The sequence below is a fragment of the Bactrocera tryoni genome, unplaced genomic scaffold (genome assembly GCF_016617805.1).
Source record: "Bactrocera tryoni isolate S06 unplaced genomic scaffold, CSIRO_BtryS06_freeze2 scaffold_243, whole genome shotgun sequence".
NCBI classification, from domain to species: domain Eukaryota; kingdom Metazoa; phylum Arthropoda; class Insecta; order Diptera; family Tephritidae; genus Bactrocera; species Bactrocera tryoni.
The window spans coordinates 36,648-55,655 of record NW_024395970.1 but is presented as its reverse complement, the minus strand read 5'-3'; the positions used below and the strand labels follow the sequence as shown (position 1 = coordinate 55,655).

Here is a 19,008-nt window from a genome sequence, read left to right as displayed (position 1 = left end):
TTTTTGTTTTTGTTGTGTGGAGCTTTGCAGCCGCTGCTCGCGCTGTTACGTCATTTAGTCGCCTTCGGTATGCTGATGAGTTCCGATGACTCGCTGACAAGCGGACACTTTCCGCGCAATTTATTCATGCCACAAATAATGCTTGAGACCGCTTGCTGCGTCGCTTACTGCAGGTATGCTCATTTAAATACAATTTATTGATTTAATTTGGACGGGTGTGTCTCGCTTAGTTGGATGGACAGATGAACTGTTCTGACTGACAAGTTGATTACGAGGTGTTCTTTGCATTTGCTGGCAAAATGTTGGGCGCGAATTTTTTTTGTTTACTTTTTAGCTTATATACAGACATGAGTGTGTTGCAAAAATAAATTCACATACATGCATTTGTATGTATATGAAATGGTTTTTTTTTGTTGATCAATTAAGATTAATATATTAACATTAAAAATTTGTTTATCAAAATTTGTTTATGCAAGATGTTCCAAAATTAGAGCAACATTTAAACTTGCCGTCATTTCAAAATCTCTTCACAGTTGACGAAATCAAAACCCTATTCTGACCATATTTTGTTATGCATTGTACGAACCTCTGGCGAACTCATGCTTTATCGTACGAATTCCGCTCCCAAATTTATGGAGAGCATTTTAACTGTCGTTGAGACATGGGTTTATGAGCTTGACATGCAACAATCATAGGAATGGAGGGGAAAAAACATGCCGAAACCAAAAAAACCACGGCACAGCCGATCAAAAATCAAATAGATCCTCATGGTTTTTTCGATATTCGTGGTTTGATGGATCAAGAATTTGCTCTGGAGAGACAGATGGTCAATAAATATATATATTTGGCAGTATTGTGTTTTCATTCGATCGAAGAGATAAAACAAAATTGCCTGAAGGAGCTGCAGGCCATCCCTAAAAGTACTTGGAAAAAGTGTTTCGATGACTGATAAGATCGTGGGCATAAGTGTATTGCACCTGGAGGGGATTACCTTGAAGTCGACAAATATTATTGAATAAATAAATATTTTCCGTTTTATTTACATTTTTTTACCGGGTACTTTTTGAAGTTATACTTCTTATACGAGTTCGAAAAAGGTTGCGATAGATTCAGGTTGCGCAACCTTGCTCAATATGAATCTAAGCAACCTTGCTCAATATGAATCTAAGCAACCTTGCTTAATATGAATCTACACGCAACCTTGTCTGCGAAGATGCTCAAAATACCATGCTTAATTCACAATACAAACTTAGAGTACGTTTGACGAACCGCAAAAGTTATATCCTTAGAGTTGTTGTTGCTTTTGTAGAACAATGTTTCAATTTTTGGTTGGTGACATATTCAATTGAAAGTAAATTCTGTTAGGATTCGAACCTACGTACCTACGTGCTCGTCGTAACTTTTGAAGCGCTTACCACCTAGACCACCATTGACACTTGTATTGCGTTGTCCTAATTATGGTTTGGTTATGCATGAAAGAAATATACAATGGATCGCTGATTGTTACCTCTTTCCTTGCTGCTGCTGCGCATATGTATGTTTGTATGCTTGTTCATTATTGAAGTTATACTCCTTTTTCTTTCCTTTGTCTTTCATTTCTGCGAATTCTCAACTATTTTATGTGCCCTTTTATTGAAATACCCTGCGTTGGCCGTTGAAAAATTAAGGCTATACTTTACAGGATTATTTCTGTAGTTAATCTTCATTTACATTTTTTGGAAATCGACCCGCGTTGACGAGGTATATCGTTTTATCTGACAGCGTGAGGTTTAAGAAGTTCATTTCTAATTTTGTCTTGTGGCATATTAGAAATGATGTTTCTTCGAAAATCGTTCGCTTACAATGGATAAAACGACTTCTGAGGGGTGATTTTAATGAATAAATTCCTTTTCGTTGAAATGCTCTGCGTTGGCCGCTAAAAAGTTAAGACTATACTTCTCAGGATCATTCATTCCTTTCATTTCTTAAAAAAAATTAATGACCTTTAAAAATATGCATGTTTGCATTATTTCGTTGTCATTTGCATATTCGTAACAATAGAATTTCTATGGCATAAGTAAAGTAATGCCGCCGATTGTCACCCCTTGCCGCTGTAGCAGCTTCGCCTACAAACATGCGTAAATATATATGTATGTATGTATACGTATGATCGTGAATACATATCGACGCAGATTTTTGCGAGAAGCACCAGAAAGTTGTGCAATTTATGATTTTTGGCTTTTGCCATCGTCGCGAAAAGACGACTTGTTGGCAAAGGTATGCTCGGGGAGATAATAAATTATAATAAATTTATAAAGTGTGAATTTAAGTTTTCTAGTTTTCTTTCATACAAAATGTTATGCATTTCTTGGAATATCACTAAGAAGTATAACTTCATCCGCGCGTGGGGACTCCACGCACCTTTTTTTTGTCACAATTGCAATATTTCATTAATCGCTTCAGTTTCGGATGTAAGTTTTCGTTTTCTTTCGAAATCTGTGCTAACTTGGTCAAAATGCCATGCTTAATTGACAATACAAACTTAGAGTACGTTTAACAAACCGCAAAACTTATATCCTTAGAGTTGTGCCTTTCGAGATATTGATATGAAGATCGTATCCTTTTAGCAGGACTTGTATATTCACACCAACTTAGTTGCCGAAGAAAACTGTAAGCGGTTGTCAAAAAAGTCTTGCGGTATTTTTATTGAATTTTTTTATTGAAATTGAAATGAATTTTTGATGACTCATGCCCAGCTCTTGACCGATGCTACGGCTGCTACTATGTCGGTCTCTTTCGACCAATTCAGCGATTTTATCGCAATTTTCGACGACAGGCCTTCCGAAGCGTGGCGCATCTTCGACCACCTCTACACCAGAACGAAAACGTTGAAACCATCGTTGTGCGGTGGAAATGGAAACTGTATCGGGTCCAGAAACTGCACAAATTCTATTGGCGGCTTGAGATGCATTTTTGCCTTTATCGTAGTAGTACTGTAAAATATGCCGTATTTTCTCTTTATTTTGCTCCATGTTTGCGACGCTATAACTCACGAACGACTTAAAAGAAACGACAATCAATCAAACACGTGTTAGCGCGTGAAATGAGCTTTCCAAAAAGGTATAACATGACCCTATGAGACTAATAAAACTAGAACTACGCGCTTTCAGCGCCAACTAGCGAAAATACCGCAAGACTTTTTTGACAAACTATATATTTATATTTATATTTATATTTATATTTATATTTATATTTATATTTATATTTATATTTATATTTATATTTATATTTATATTTATATTTATATTTATATTTATATTTATATTTATATTTATATTTTATATTTATATTTATAATTATATTATATATGTTATATTTATAGTTATATTAATATTATATAATGAACCCACTAAAATGTCTCTATATTTATATTTTACTATTTCTCACTTATTTCCTCTCACTATGCACTTTTGAACTATGGATAACCATAAGTTTACCGAAATTCCAAACTCGTTTCGTGTGTCAAAAATTTTTTTAGACTTCGCATTTATGCGCTTGCGGTTCATAATATGAACCTATACATATGTATACAGAGCTTACATCCAGCCTATAACTTTATACATTTTGCATGTGTATGTGTGTGCTAGACATGAGTGCCAATCGTTAAAAGGTTTTATAGCGACTGGGCTAAGTCGGGTCAGGTCAGATGCATAAAAAAGCCAAAAACTGAAAATCACTAAACGTGTAAAGCTAATTCCATTGCGCTTCGACAGCAATAAAGTAAAAAATAAAATTCATATTTTAAGCCTTACTTAAATATTTTCAAAAAATAATATCATATGCAAATTTAATGCCAGCACATTTACTAATTCGAAATACTTAAGCTACGAACTTAGTTTAATATAAAAGTATTATACTTTTATTTGATTTGTTAAGAAAATGCTTCAAATTATTTTAGTTTTAGTAATTTTATTACCGTAAACAGCTGCAATTGACCAGCAAAAACGGTAGCAAGGAATACACTTATTAAAATTGGTTATACTACTAGTTTTACTGGTTTGAAAGTTTTCTACGAGTGAGTCCTAATCAGGCCTGACAAATTTCATACTGACTCCCGAATATTTAATTTTCTATCACTACATTCCTTTTAAGCGACCAAAATACAGCGATCTGGAATTCGTAAATTAGAGTTTTTAGAGAGCTCGCAATAAAATACTCGGCGCAAAAATTACTAGCTGGCAATTACTTCTAAAGAGGGACCCCTTACTATTTTAGGTAAATTCAAAAAGGACTAAACGATTCGAGGTCAGGATCAAAAATGTCATATTTCAAAATTTACATTGATTTTGTTTAGATTAGATTAGTTTGAAAGAATCGAGAACCGCGCATATACCAGTTTTGGTGCTTAACTGTGCCAGATGAAGCGCCGGATGCCAACTTTTGACACAAATTTCAATAGGTTCTACCGCCTTACTATCATTCAGGTTATTTCTCTAGAATTACCGCTATTCAACAACAACATACAGGTTTTTAAAAATCAGAGAATTATTTAATTTCATTGAAGGCAAAGGCAAACAGATTGTTCAATTATTCTCACGGCGGAAAAAATATAGAAAATCTCAAAATTTTTTATGAATCGACTCAACACATTTTGGTTATGGTTTTCGGTTTGAAGCTTGACAATGCTCGTCTTGTACCAAATAACCTGAATCTTTTGCAGAACCGAGGACTCTACATTCATCAAATGCTTCATTACCGGTAGCGAGACGTGAATTTATGAATATGACGTCGAAACCGTTCAACAATCTAACAAAGCTAATGATGCTCCAAGATTTAGCCTAAACCAAAAGAAACATATCAAAATCTAGGTGCTGCTCTTAGGTTTCTTTGACCACCGTAGTTCGGTTCACCATGAATTCATGCCACAGCATTTAACGGCCAATAAAGAATATTACTTGGACGTTTTGAGCCGTGTGCGTGAAGCGACTCGTCTAAAACAACTCTTTTTGTTGTCAGAAAATTCATGGAGTTTTCTGAACTATGATGCGCTGTCCCATTCTGTCCTAATATTCTGACAATACAAACTAACTTTTTGGCCAAATATTGGGTAGTCGAAAAAGTCGTTTTCATATTTTGTCATAGATGTCGTTACAGTCATATCTATAGTGCTACCAATCACATTGTGTGATACCATATAGTGTTGAAAAGGTGAGATTTTAAGCTTTATTTAACCAAACAAAATTTTGAATTCAGAGAAGTTGAACAAAGGTTACAATGAGTGAAAATATTGAAGCTATTTTTTGAAATTTTTTTATAAAAAAGAGGAGAATGCCACGCAAGCCACCAATGAAATTTGTGAAGTTTACGGACACGATGCTGTATCAGTTTGTGGGAAATTTCGATGTGAAAGATGCACCTCGCTCTGGTTGACCTATCGTAGAAAAAGTCGATGAAATTATGAAAAATATTGACCAGGACCGTCACATAAGCAGCCATGATATCGCTAAGGGACTTTATACTCGTATTCATCATCAAATGGTTTTGAACCATTTAAAAAAAGCTGGGTGAAATAAGAAGCTCGATGTTTGGCTACCACATGGATTGTCTGTTCAAAATTTAATGGACCGAATTAACATCTGCGATTCTTTTTGAAATGAAATGAAAACGAACCATTTCTGAAGCGGGTGGTAACAGGAGACGAAAAGTGGATTAAATACGACAACAATATGCGAAAAAGATCATGGTCCAAGCGTGGTGAACGTCAAAAAATTGTCTCAAAGCCAGGATTGACACCTCAAAAGGTTATGTTGAGTGTTTGGTGGGATTGGAAAGGAATCATGGACTATGAGCTGCTCTAGATTGTTCGAACGATTGATTCTACATTTTACATACATTTTTGATTATACATTTTAAAGTTGTCAACAACTGATGAGATTGAAGCAAGCAATCGAAAAAAATAGTCAGAACTGATCAACAGAAAGGCTTCGCCTTCCATCAGGACAACGCAAGACCACACACATCTTTGATAACTCGGCAAAAACTGGGATAGTTTGGCTGGGAAGATTTTGATGCGTCCACCATATAGCCCTGATCCTGCACCATTGGACTACCATTTGTTTTGGTCAATGCAGAACTCTCTTAATGAAGTAAAGTTGGCTTCAAGAGACGCCTGTGAAAATTACTTGTCGTAGTTTTTCGCCGAGACACCAGTTTTACATTCATGGAATAATGTCTCTAGCGGAAAAAATGGCTAAAAGTGGTTGGCCAAAATGGTACATAATAGGTTGTCAAAAAAGTCTTGCGGTATTTTCGCTAGTTGGCGCTGAAAGCGCGTAGTTCTAGTTTTATTTGTCGCATCGGGTCATGTTATACCTTTTTGGAAAGCTCATTTCACGCGCTAACACATGTTTGATTGATTGTCGTTTCTTTTAAGTCGTTCGTGAGTTATAGCGTCGCAAACATGGAGCAAAATAAAGAGAAAATACGGCATATTTTACAGTACTACTACGATAAAGGCAAAAATGCATCTCAAGCCGCCAATAAAATTTGTGCAGTTTATGGACTCGATACAGTTTCCATTTGCACCGCACAACGATGGGGTCAACGTTTTCGTTCTGGTGTAGAGGTGGTCGAAGATGCGCCACGCCACGTCGAAAATTGCCATAAAATCGCTGAATTGGTCGAAAGAGACCGGCATAGTAGCAGGCGTAGCATCGGTCAAGAGCTGGGCATGAGTCATCACAAATTCCTTTCAATTTCAATAAAAAAATAAAAAAATTCAATAAAAATACCGCAAGACTTTTTTGACAAGCCATTATTTGGTTCATTAAAGTTCATTATAAATATAAAAAAGAATAAGTTGAAGTTTGATTAGAAATACGAAAAGACTTTTTCGACCATAACTGAAATTCAACATGGTTAGCTTTAGGTGTAAAAATTTCATTAAAATTGGCGCATTTTGGTTCCTTCAAATCTACAAACTTGCATTTATATAAGCGCACAAACAGTTAAAGAAAACACACTCGTACACATACATACATATATCAAATGTATGTAGTTATATATTGATTTTGCCAGATGCACGCCACAAATTGTGGGAACAGCGTTGCATTGCTGCGCCCTAATTGTGAAAAATGTGAGTTTGCGCAGAAATAGCGCGCAACAACAATAACAAGCCGTGAATACACACTTTTCAAGAAACCTAACAACAAATGGGCTGCCTACAAACTGAAAAAAAAGTTAAAATAAAAAGGAAACCAAAAACTATTAAATGCCACACTTTTACCGGCTACAAACAAGTCCGCAATTTGCTGCAATTTAAAAATAAAATAGACACACACACATTTAATCATATATTTATATAGCTGTGTATATACCTATATTTGTGTGTATATGTAAATCGGAAGTTGTGGCAACAGATGTGCAATATGTTGCACGCAGCTTGAATTTTGCACGCGTCTATGCCAACAAAACGCTGCGCGAACGCAATAAACTCCGATCTAAAATAGGCTAGGCGGCCCTGCAGTTGCCCTTATGTAACGCAGAGTGATATTTTGTATGTAGCACACAACGGTGCAGTGTTGCTAGCTTAGACACATGTAATTGCCTGTTTTGTGCTGGATTTCAAAGACGTAAATTGTGGCGTTGCCGCGCTGGATGCAGCAGCTATGCGGTTTATGGCACTGTTGGTAGACAGGGGCTCTCAAATATGAAATTTACGTAATAATTCGGTAAAGAAATCATATATTAATTTGAAATGCATATAGTAATTAAGGAACCATACAGGTCACATATTCACCAAAAACCAGGAACGCAATGGACGTCCAGAAGAAGCTTTTGTTGATGAAACTACTGTGATTCGTGATTGAAGACATCTTGAGGGCACATTATGGACATATCGTACATGGATATCGTGACAGAACTTCTCGGCGTAATGGTGCCTCGGAGCTTATAATCATTCACCACCAAATTAATGAAAGCGTTGGCAAAATCGCCTGAATTTGAATTCGAACGCTTGCCACATGCATGCTACTCCTCGGATCTGAACCTATGAGACTGGTTTTTGTACTGAAATCTAAAGAGAATGATTTTAACGATGAAAAATCTTATACAAGAGGTAGCTTCATCAAATCGAAAAAGTAATCTTTTCATATTCATGAATGCATAGTGGCTTAACAAATCATAAAGAGCATCCATCACTTCTCCCATGATTTCCGGCTTTAAGGATTTACAAGAACAAACTTTTGTTGTTAAGAGAAAGAGTGGTTCCACAGAACAATTTACATTAATCATACGAAAAACACAAGAGGTCCCTGCTCATCAATTAGATGATGGGAAGTTTGGGGACGCGTTTGGCCAGGTTTGGTCTAAACGGTCTCCAGGTTTTGATGGTTTGAACGTAGAGAAAGCTTGTGGAAGTTCGTTCCGGAATACCTGGAGGCCATTTACAACAAGTTTGTTTGGGAGGGATACTTTCCACGCAAGTGGAAATGTGCTACGGTTGTTCCTCTTCTGAAGTACCCTGATAAGATCAGGAGCGATGGCTGTCCGGAAATCACTCTATGGCGGATTTATTTTTCGGACAGAAAAGCCTCTCTAGTCGGAATGAATGGGAGTGTGGAAATTGAAGTAGTTTGTGGCTGCACGCAGGGTTCCATCTGTGGTCCATATATTTGGGACCTTATTATGGACTCTCTGCTGGGACACCTCGAGCCACTCTGTAAGTGTTGTGCGTATGTGGATGATCTTCTTCTTCTGGTCGAATGTCGCTCGCGCTCTGAATTTTAAATATTTGAGGCTTATGTGTGGGGGTGGGCTTATCGATGGAAAAAGCGGTGGCAATGCTGCTTATGAGCAGATTGTCGTGTTGTTCGCATCATATATCGTGGCCTGTTTGTGCCCACTAATGGAACCGCTGTATGGTGGGAAGCAGCCACGACAGCCTTAAAGTGCCAAAAACTTCTCTCAGTACGGTCGCACCGTCTTTAGAGATGCTATGCAGGTTTTGTTAGGTGTACTCACTCTTGACCTGATTGTCCTACAGCGTGCTTTTGTGTTCAAGTTAAGAGGTGTGACCTCCACTCGATGACGAACAGTTAGGATCGCTTACGCGTGAATTGTTCAGGCGGCAATTGCGTTTAATTGCGAATAAGGGTTAGGTTCTTGTGTGAATGGTGTGTGCGTATGGGGTCCAATCCCTCATCCCTAATCCAGAGCAGTATGGAAGCTCAACAGGTAGTAGTTTCGACTGCGAGGTCTGATCGGAGATTTCATTCTAGTACCACGAGGAGCACGAGCCTTTGGAGTTTGCTCCAATCTGCTCATGCGGACTGGCCCCTCGAGGACTTTCGTGCATAGAGGTATGGTAAACTGAATTATCGGAATCAAATCCTTGTATGAAAAATTTGTTTATTTGACGAGATATTTTCAGGATGTATTATTTGCCAAGACCAGACTACAATCTGTTGGTCAAATCTGAGCCCATTAGCGTGTAGCTGTCATACAAACTGACCGATTATAATTACCTTAAAGAGCTTTTTATCTGCTTTATGCTGCAAGAAATATAGTTGTAAGGGGTATATCGGTATATTGGTATGTCGGTCAACAATAGACAACAACAACACCAACAGTTTCAATTTATAATTCCGAAGCTGAAAGAATTCTTTCTGACAAAGCCCAGTCTATAATTTGTACCCGACCGCGTCCTAACAAAAAATAAAGAAGGTCCTTAAACTGCAGATTTTTCATCAGTTCTGTTAAAATTTATAATTTATTCAGACAAACAGGTCCCTAATCCACAAAATTATATCTCACATAATGTCTTTGAAATTATTCGATTTTACTGGCCGCAGGAGCTATGGAGCTCCACTAAATAGCTTGTGTTCCACTGCAAATTCAAAACGCTCCTATACTAGTACCCCACACTGCCCTTCTCTCACCAAGCATTCTCACTCCTCCACCGGCGATATCGATATGTGTATGTAAGCTGGAAATCAAAGAGCTCATACAACAATGCAATGCAACATTTGCGCGAAATGAAAATTACTGATTAGAAAATTCATATAATTTCGCAAACGATTTACGTACTTTAATGGATTCTTAGAGGCGGATTGTGTACCGCGCGAAGCCGTCTAGCCATTCAATATGCTGTACCAAGGTAAGCGCAGGCAATGGGAAATAATTCTATGAATACACACACACATACACACACATGCTGGGAAATAGTGCGAAAGCGAGGGTGAGAAAAGGCAGACAGTGACTGTTGATGGACAGCCGTTGAATGGTAGAGGAATAAGAATAACACCAATAACAAAAACAACAACAACAAATTGCATGCAGTGTGGGTAAATGCAGGTGTAATGCCAGCTAAGGAAGTGAGCTGGTGCTGCCAGCGGAAATTAAAGGTGAGGAAGTGTACTTGTAACACTGAAGCATAACAAAAGAACAAAATAAAAAGAAGAAGTGGAAGAACACAGTGTAAAAGTTGTTATTGAAATTGTTTATAGTTTTTGTTGTTATTAATAGTGGGTGTCTTATTAAATCAAAAGCATCAACATACACACACACATATATATATATAAATATGTGCTGATGTTGTAAGTGAAATATTCGACCAAGTGGAATGCAATCGGACAGCTGGGCGGCTGACTCGTTGCATAAATGCGCACTATTATGGTGAGCACAAGTAATTATTATACGCAACGCTTGGAGTGGGAGCTTAGTTGTCGGATTTCATTGAGTGCGGGTGGGATGTTCTAAATTCTTCGATTATTTTCTTTACAGTGAACATCTTCAGATTCCGATGGAAGACATAGAAAGGAGCGCCCACTATTAAGGCCAGAACTTTATTTCGAAATAATATTAATTCGCTACACTGCCCCAGATTTCAATGCCATACGTCCAGATGGGCCAACGTGTTACCTTATAAATGAGCAACTTATTTTTTAGACTGAGGCGGGAACTTGGTCTAAGAAGCCAGTATAGCTGCGTCAACTTTAATCTTAGCTGAGTTTTTTTTTTTTTTTTTTACATGATCTTTTCAAAGGCGTCTCTAACCAATTGTAATCCCCAAATATTTTTCGCATATGTTCGTTGGTAACAACTGGCCATATAAAGCCGCAATCTTTGTATTTGAGGGTATATACTACTTGTGCGGACTTTTCGGTGTTGATATCAATGTTCCATTTGTTGAGCTACTGTTATAGAGCATTCAATTGCAACTGCAGTTTTCCAGATGCAGTGTTAAGGTTGCCACTTGATGCTAGCAGCCCTATCATCCGCATAGGTTATCGTCATTGTGGAGTCAGCGTTGATTACAGGAAGATCTGCTGTATAAAGAATGCAGAGCACAGTGGCGAATACACTGCCTTGGGGCACACCAGCACGAACAAGTCTCAAATCCGACTCAGCATCACGGCATCTAATATAGAACGTACAATTGTGCAAGTAAGACTTTAGCAGAAAATAATTTGAATAACAGGCCTAGATGCGAGACTTTGTCGAATGCTTGGCGGACATCAAGGAACACAGCGGAGCAATATTTATTATTTTCCATAGCATCAGTTATAAAGTATTCCACCCTAGAACATTGTTTAATTGTGTCATGAAATTCTCTGAAGCCAAACTGATGATTTGGAATAAGATTTTTGTCTTCCAACATCGCCAAAGGCTGGGTAAAGATATTCCTTCAAATACTTTCGAGATATGTAATTACCAGTAGACTATTTGGTCGATAAGAATTAACCAGATGTGCAGGTTTTGCGGGTTTAAAAATTAAAATAACCTCAGCACATTTGCGACGAGAAATGACAAAGTTTGCGAATTTCGATAAAAAGCTTGACAATCATGCTAATTACGTTTTAAGGTAGCGCTTTCGGTATTAATGCATTAATTCTTTCAGTAACTGGTGACTTTTTGTTTGCCAATCATCTCCTCCTCCACTTCTACAGCATCTATTTCAGCAAACGGAAATTCCATTTGACAAGCAACATCCAAAAATTGCTAACTGTTGTGTTGCTAGATCAATCACTAAACTCGATAGGAGCAAACGTGTTTTGAAGGTGTGCAGCAAACACCGCGGTTTTATCTGCATTGGTGCTGGACTAATCTTTACTGTTTCAAATTGGCGCCTTATGCCTTTGTCCAGTCACATTCCAATGATTGTTTACTAGATCTTCTGATTTGGCAGCAACCAGAAACGCCTATAGGGACTTTCCCAGAGTACATGTTTCAGCTTCTTTGTGGCACGATTGAGAAGTATTTTGTCATTAGCATTTCTACTGACTTACCATGTATGCTGAAGACGTATCTTCTCTTTGAGTTTAGTCATTACCTCATTGAACCAGAGATGTCTGTTCCACTTGTAGATGCTCTGTGTGTTTCTTACTTCTGGCGTACTTATATGGGGAGCATTATGTATGCTTATGGTCAAGACTTACGCCGCATAAAATAAAAATAAATTTTTTTTTGAAAAAAATCAATTTTATTCGTCATTATAATTGATATTGGAAGTGGTACACTGATTGAGGCGTTCTTTAAATTATTAGATAAATTTTTTTTTCTAAAATTGTTCATTTGCTTTAAAAAATAGACATCAGTCTTGCCATTACAATGTCATTATCGCTAACTTTCTTCACTACTTTCTTAGTGGTATGAGAATTGAGAAAAACGGCTTGACCAGAATACGGTGAATGCTGAATTGATTCGAAGTTTCTTTGCCATTACTTTTATTGCTAAATGTATGTCACGCTAGCTTTTCGCTTATATAAATTAAAAAAAACTAAATACATAATTCGAGGGCGATGGAACTTCAGTAATTTGTTTTGAAAATTATTTCCATTTAATGTAATTCTAAGGGTGTTATGGAGTTATGTTACTAAAACAAGACTGCTGCGCCAATACACACATTTTTAATTACATATATACAAGGTGCGTTTCAAAGTAAACAAGATTTTTGAATCTAGCGCCTCTGCTATCTTCATCGATTGTCCTGTGCGAATTTCATGACATTTCATCTATTGGAAGTGAAGTTATTGCGTTTTAAGTGTCAGTATGTTTGTGTTATCGGTGCGAAAATGAGCTTCGAATAAAGAGACAACATTAAATTTTGTTTTAAAATTAGTAAAACTTTTACCGAAACGTTTCAATTGATGAAACCAGTTTATGGCGATGATTGCCTATCCCGTAGCGGAGGGCATGATTGGTTTTAACGTTTTCAAAGTGGTCGTGAGGACATAAATGACGATCAACATGTGGGCCAATCAAAATCCGTCATCAGCGGAAATACCAACGAAACTGTGCGTGAATTCATCAAAAATCAGCCGAAATCATCATTGAAATTCATGGAAAAGGAATTGAACATCTCCAATACATCGATTTATCGCAATTTGATCGAACATTTGGGCTTACGAAAGGTATGTGCACGGTTTGTTCCGCACAAATTGACTGACGACCAAAAATTGCTCAGAATCCAACATTCGAAGGACATAATTAAAGAGGTCAAAAAGGACAAAAATTTCCTTTGCAATACTGTGGCTGGTGACTAAACGTGGTGTTTTCAATATGATCCAGAAACGAAACGCCAGAGTGCTGAATGGAAGGCACCAGACGAGCCGGAACACAAAAAATCGCGCATGGAGAAGTCAAAAGTGAAGGCAATGCTGATTTGTTTTTATGACTCCAAGAGTATTGCCCACAAAGAATTTGTTCCAGCCGACCAAAAGGTTAATGCGGTATTCTACCTTGGAGTTTGGAAGCGTTTGGTGCACCGTATTCGCGAAGATGAAAGTTGGCGTTTGTTGCACGATAATCCGCCGTCTGATCGATCGACGCTTGTGACCGATTATTTGACCAAAAATCACATTTTAGCCATTAACCACTCCCCGTATTCACCAGATATGGCACCGTGCGACTTCTACTTTTTGGGAAAAATGCATTTGCCTATGAAAAGAGAGCGTTATGCAGACGTAGAGGCCATTCAAAAGGCTTGCACCGGCATACTGGTGGCCATACCGGCCAACAAGCTAAAACACTCATTGGACATGGACCGTGCAAAAAGCTATATCGAAGCAGAAGAAGACTATTGTGAATAAAATAAATTGATTTTGCCGAAAAAAACAATTGTTCTGTTTTTTTTTTTAAGTCCTGTTTACTTTGGAAAACACGGTGTATATATTATGATTTTAGTTAACTTACCTTTGAAAAGCCTATATTTGGTGTTGGTGCATGATGTATTGAAATGTCATGCCGTTTAAAAACTGAAATGAAAATTGAAAACAAAACAAAAATTAACAAAGAAAACCAATAAGAAAATTAAAAAAACATACTACTATAATCAAAAAATAATAAGACTTTGTTCATAATTCTGTAAATCTTAATTTATTTTTCAAAATCTATGTCCTCTTCTTAAAGTAATCCCCCTTGGCCCCAATATACTTGTGCTAAGGTTTTTTTTTGTTGGTTTGCCTTTGTGTTTTGTGTGCTATGACCTGCTTAATGCTTTGGTACTGCTTTTGAGGTTGATAGTTAAATTTTTTTTTGATCAACCTTAATAGGTGACGATTTTTTTATAATTTGTCATAATTAGTATCACTTTTATATAGTATGGTTGCTTCGATTTGTCAGAAGAGTGGATCTAGTTCTTATTTTCTCAAATTTATTTCGCGACATCGACTCTGCTATTACAGTTAATTTTAGCGCTTGGCACTAAGTCATTCTAAGTCTCGGCTGCTGGTCTACGCCTAAACACAACAACACTCCAAGAAATCGACGAATATCTTCATTTGAGCAATCGAGTTCACTTCTAGACTCTTTGTGGGTTAATATATTGGTCTACTTCACAATAAGTTTGATTACTGCATTATCAAAAAAGGTGTTAAAATATTGGTTTAGCTTATTTACTATGTCCAATGTCTTCTTCAGACTCTTTCCAAATGACATATCTTTATCCCACATCGCATTACGCCAGAGAATGTCTTTAGAAGCAGGGAGACAGTAGATGTAACGGCTGCATATACACTGAGTTCCAGGCCACATTGGTATACCGAAAAACGAAATTGCTGTTTGCCAAATGTTCTATTCGTCTGCCTACTGAACAGGTGCAGTAAATACGAAAGTCACTGAAACTAAGCATAATGCAATTTTCGAAAGGAATGACTGATGGTTCAGTGCGAGTTGGAATGCCTAAAGGACAGGAAGGATCTTCAAGATCATGTGCAAGAGCCCCTAAGAAAAACTCGCATATTTTTTACTCACGCGGTATCGAAAGGCTGGTAGGAGGGTTGTTGACCTAATGACAGATCACAACCTTCGACGATACATTCAGAAAGTGTAGAGAAGTAGATATGAGAGAGACGCTGGAATATCTGCTATGCCTCCGTCCAACATTATCTAGGACACGTCTTAAATATATAGCAGTGCAAGAAACTAGATTTTGCAATATTATTTTATTTGGAACTGTTTTTTTAAGAGACTAGATGAAGCATAAAAATTAGATATCAATGATCATAATTTCTCTTCCTCAACTTTGTGTTAATCTTCTTACCACATATATCTTCTAAATGGAACGATTAAATCTTTTTTCTTTCACATGATTAAATATTTTTATAGTAAAATTTGTGTACCGTTGCCCACATTTTGACGCATTGTTATTAAGCTCTATTAGCAAACGTGAAGGTTTTTTATTCTAACTGCCTATAAAATTCGTTTTAGTGACGAAATAATAATAATGCTTTGTGGGGTAGGTATTCGCTTCCTTTAAGCTAACTCAAAGCCTGTGTGGTTTAAATTAACTCCTTGCATGAATATGGCGTATGACTTGAGTCGGTTTAAGCAAATGCTGATTGTTTTAGGGAATATGATATTCAAGCCTCAAACAAGCAGGCAGTCTACGGGAAAATTTTAAGATGTTGGCTGATGCGTTTTCTTCTTAGATTTGAAAAACTCGGTTCTTTTGACAATTATAAATATATAAAAAATTCGCTGCAGTCGTGCTTAAGTGTTTAGATAGATAGTTACCTATTTTAGGTTAATAAGTTCATAGATATTAAAAACGAAAAATTAATCATATATTATAGGGCTCGGACTGAAATATGTTGATTTCTGAGTATTATCTTTAACCAGCCATACTTGTAATAAAAAAATGTTTAAGAAAGAAGCAGAAAAGTCCATAGCTTGGTTGAGTAAAATACAGATTTTGATGCCATCAAGACCAGGTTTTATTCCAGTTTAAAGCCGACGTCCGCTGCGTGGTTCTGTACCAAGAACTTTGCACTTATTTCAAGAACCCGGAATCGATCGCCTTACTGCACGACTACCACGACTGCTATATAGGCAAAGCACTAAATACATTGTATTCAAGAAGCTTCTCTTTTCAAACGCAAACTTTAGAAAAAGCTTCTTAAATACAGTCTAACGTGAACTTGACTAAAACAATCATTAAAGTCGCAAAATCACGCGTGAACAAACAGCAAGTGGAAAGGGTTTTTTACTTCCTGAACAGAAGTGTGAAAATTTGATAAATACGTTTAAGCGAAGAGTGTTTAATACTTTACACATTTGTTAGCGTCAGCATATTGAATATCGCGAATTGATGATAAGCAGCTGCTGCACAAACACACAAACATACACAAACAGCCAAATGTTGGTTTATGTGCAGCAGAAAGCCAGCAGAAGCAGGCAAAGGGCACTCACTTTTGATGTTTAAATATTTTACGGTGAAGAACTAAGAGAATACTGGCCAACGTTTGGAAACGTTTGATGAAAATGGAACTAGTTGCAAAAATACTACTTCAAAAGTCGAAAGTTTGAAAATGAATTAGTCCAAAAGCAAGGCAGAATTGTAGCTATCAAAAATTTTGATGGAAGGTATTTATGGCTTCTCTTCTATAAATCTTTAATTTTTTGATTATAAAGTTACACATCGCCACTTAAACTTAATAATCACTTTTCATAAGCTTACCGGCGAAGGAAACGTTATAATAGAAACCGCTCATATTGAAACAAAATTTGAGTTTTGGTTATAAAATGGTTATATATTTGTTATATGTATATTAGGTATATCTGACAGCAGAAAGTGAAAATTTAGTGAATCGTAAGCAATAAAAATTCAATTTTGATTTTTTTATGATACGTTGTTTTGCATTTAACGTGACGTTATTTTGTTTCCTGTTGTAATATTTTTTTGGTTTATTTTGAAGTAGTTCGAGGCTAGTGATTTTCTAATTGAAGTTTGAAAATTGAAATCTATTATAATATCAAGTTGTCAAATAACAGTTGTTCAGTTGGAAAAGTCGTGGTCGTTTGAGTAATTGCGCTCACAATATAAGCGAGTGGCAAAAGAACATACTCGACTCGGATAAAATTTTATTTAGAAATTTTCTTAATTTTCTTAATTTCATAAACATGTTAGTTGTTGAAATGTATTAATTATTATATTTTTTTTTAATATTTTTATTTTTAATTTTTTTTTTATAATTATTTTTTTTTTTGCTGTTTACGATAATTTTTTCCCAAATTCTATATCTCCAAAATTGTTCTACCGATTTGAACAAAATTTGGTATAGCAGCAGTATGTGTTCTTAGTACAATAAAAAAATACTTTCATCATCACATCCATCTCTCGTCCCCGTTTTGAACTACATGGCTTCAGTGAAAATGTACTATTTTAAATGGTACCGGGATTCGACTTCATTTACCGAAATTATGAACTTTCTGAATCTATATACATTTTTTGATTATACAGTTATAACGGTCTATCTGATAGTTATCGAAGAACACGTAAAAATTTAATTTATATGTGTGTAGTACATGATAAGGATGTAGATGATTTGATTTTCAAGCCTATCTGCTCTTCCGTTTGTAAGGATGAGAACTACTTCTGCAGTTTCTCAGATATCGAGCTTAAATTTTACACGCGTCCTTTTTTCAACAAGAAGCCACTTATTTGTTGGAACCGTTGATATGGAATCACTTTAGCATAAAGCTGCCATACAAACTGAACGATCGGAATCAAGTGCTTGTATGGAAAACTTTTTTGTCAGACATGATTTCTTCACGAAGTTTTGCACAAATTATTGTTTAGAGAAATGAAGTAATCTCCGAAGAAATTGTTTAGATCAGACTACTATAGCATATAGCTGCCATACAAACTGACCGATTAAAATTGAGTCCTTACATAGACAACTTTTTATTTGACTAACGTATCTTCATGAAATTTGGTATAGACCATTAACCAGAGCATATCTATAATATCCGAAGAAAGTACTCAGATCGGACCACTACACCATATAGCTGCCATACAAACTGACCGTTCAAAATCAAGGTAAAGGTACTTTTATAACCTTTTATGCTATAAAAATGCAACTGTGAAGGGCTTTATAGTTTCGATGTAACCGAATTCAACTTGTTCTTTATTTTTGAGTAATTTTTCAGAGATAAAAAACCATTACAACTTTAACTTAAGCCTTAGTCTATGCTCAAACCTTTGTTATTAATTTACTTTAATTTTGTAATAAAAAAGTATTCTCACCTGCTTAAAAGATAATATATAAGTATAACTCTACCATAAGGAAGGTAGTTTGCAACTAGTTTCCCTTACATTTTTTACCGCAAAAATACATTTGCAAGTGATCAGCGCGCCTTAGTTGTGGTGCGCACCAGAAATATTCTGAAAGTAAATAAATATTTAAAGCAAAAACGTTAAACGAAAAATGATTGCTTCCGCTGTTTAGCTAAGCAGCTAACTAATCCTTTAAGACAACAATTTTTCAGTTTTTCACTGCCGCACTAATTGCCACATAATACAACAACATACGAGCACACGAATCACAAAACAAGCGCACAGCAATTGTTGGCAGCAAATAGTCGCAGCATGAACATACGTATTGGCAGCAAATACGAAATAAATAAATACAAATCAGAGCAACTTAGCGCGCTTTCGTGCCGTATTTGTCTAATTTCTTGCCAGCCATCTGTTTGTTGTAAGGCATACGCCTAGCTGGCAGTGCTACTCGCTGGCAAATAGAAATTTTC

General features: G+C 36.4%; 1 protein-coding gene and 1 pseudogene across 1 annotated transcript in view; one reads left to right on the top strand and one right to left on the bottom strand.

The window, feature by feature from the left end:
- LOC120780238 (protein single-minded) overlaps positions 1–19,008 on the bottom strand; it is a gene marked incomplete at its 5' end in the record, with an annotated part of 87,746 nt that overhangs the window by 50,390 nt on the left and 18,348 nt on the right. The window contains 1 exon segment of the mRNA XM_040112495.1: positions 14,173–14,234. Within this exon segment, the coding sequence (XP_039968429.1) occupies positions 14,173–14,234 (62 nt within the window).
- On the top strand, positions 1,665–1,867 carry LOC120780250 (annotated as a pseudogene).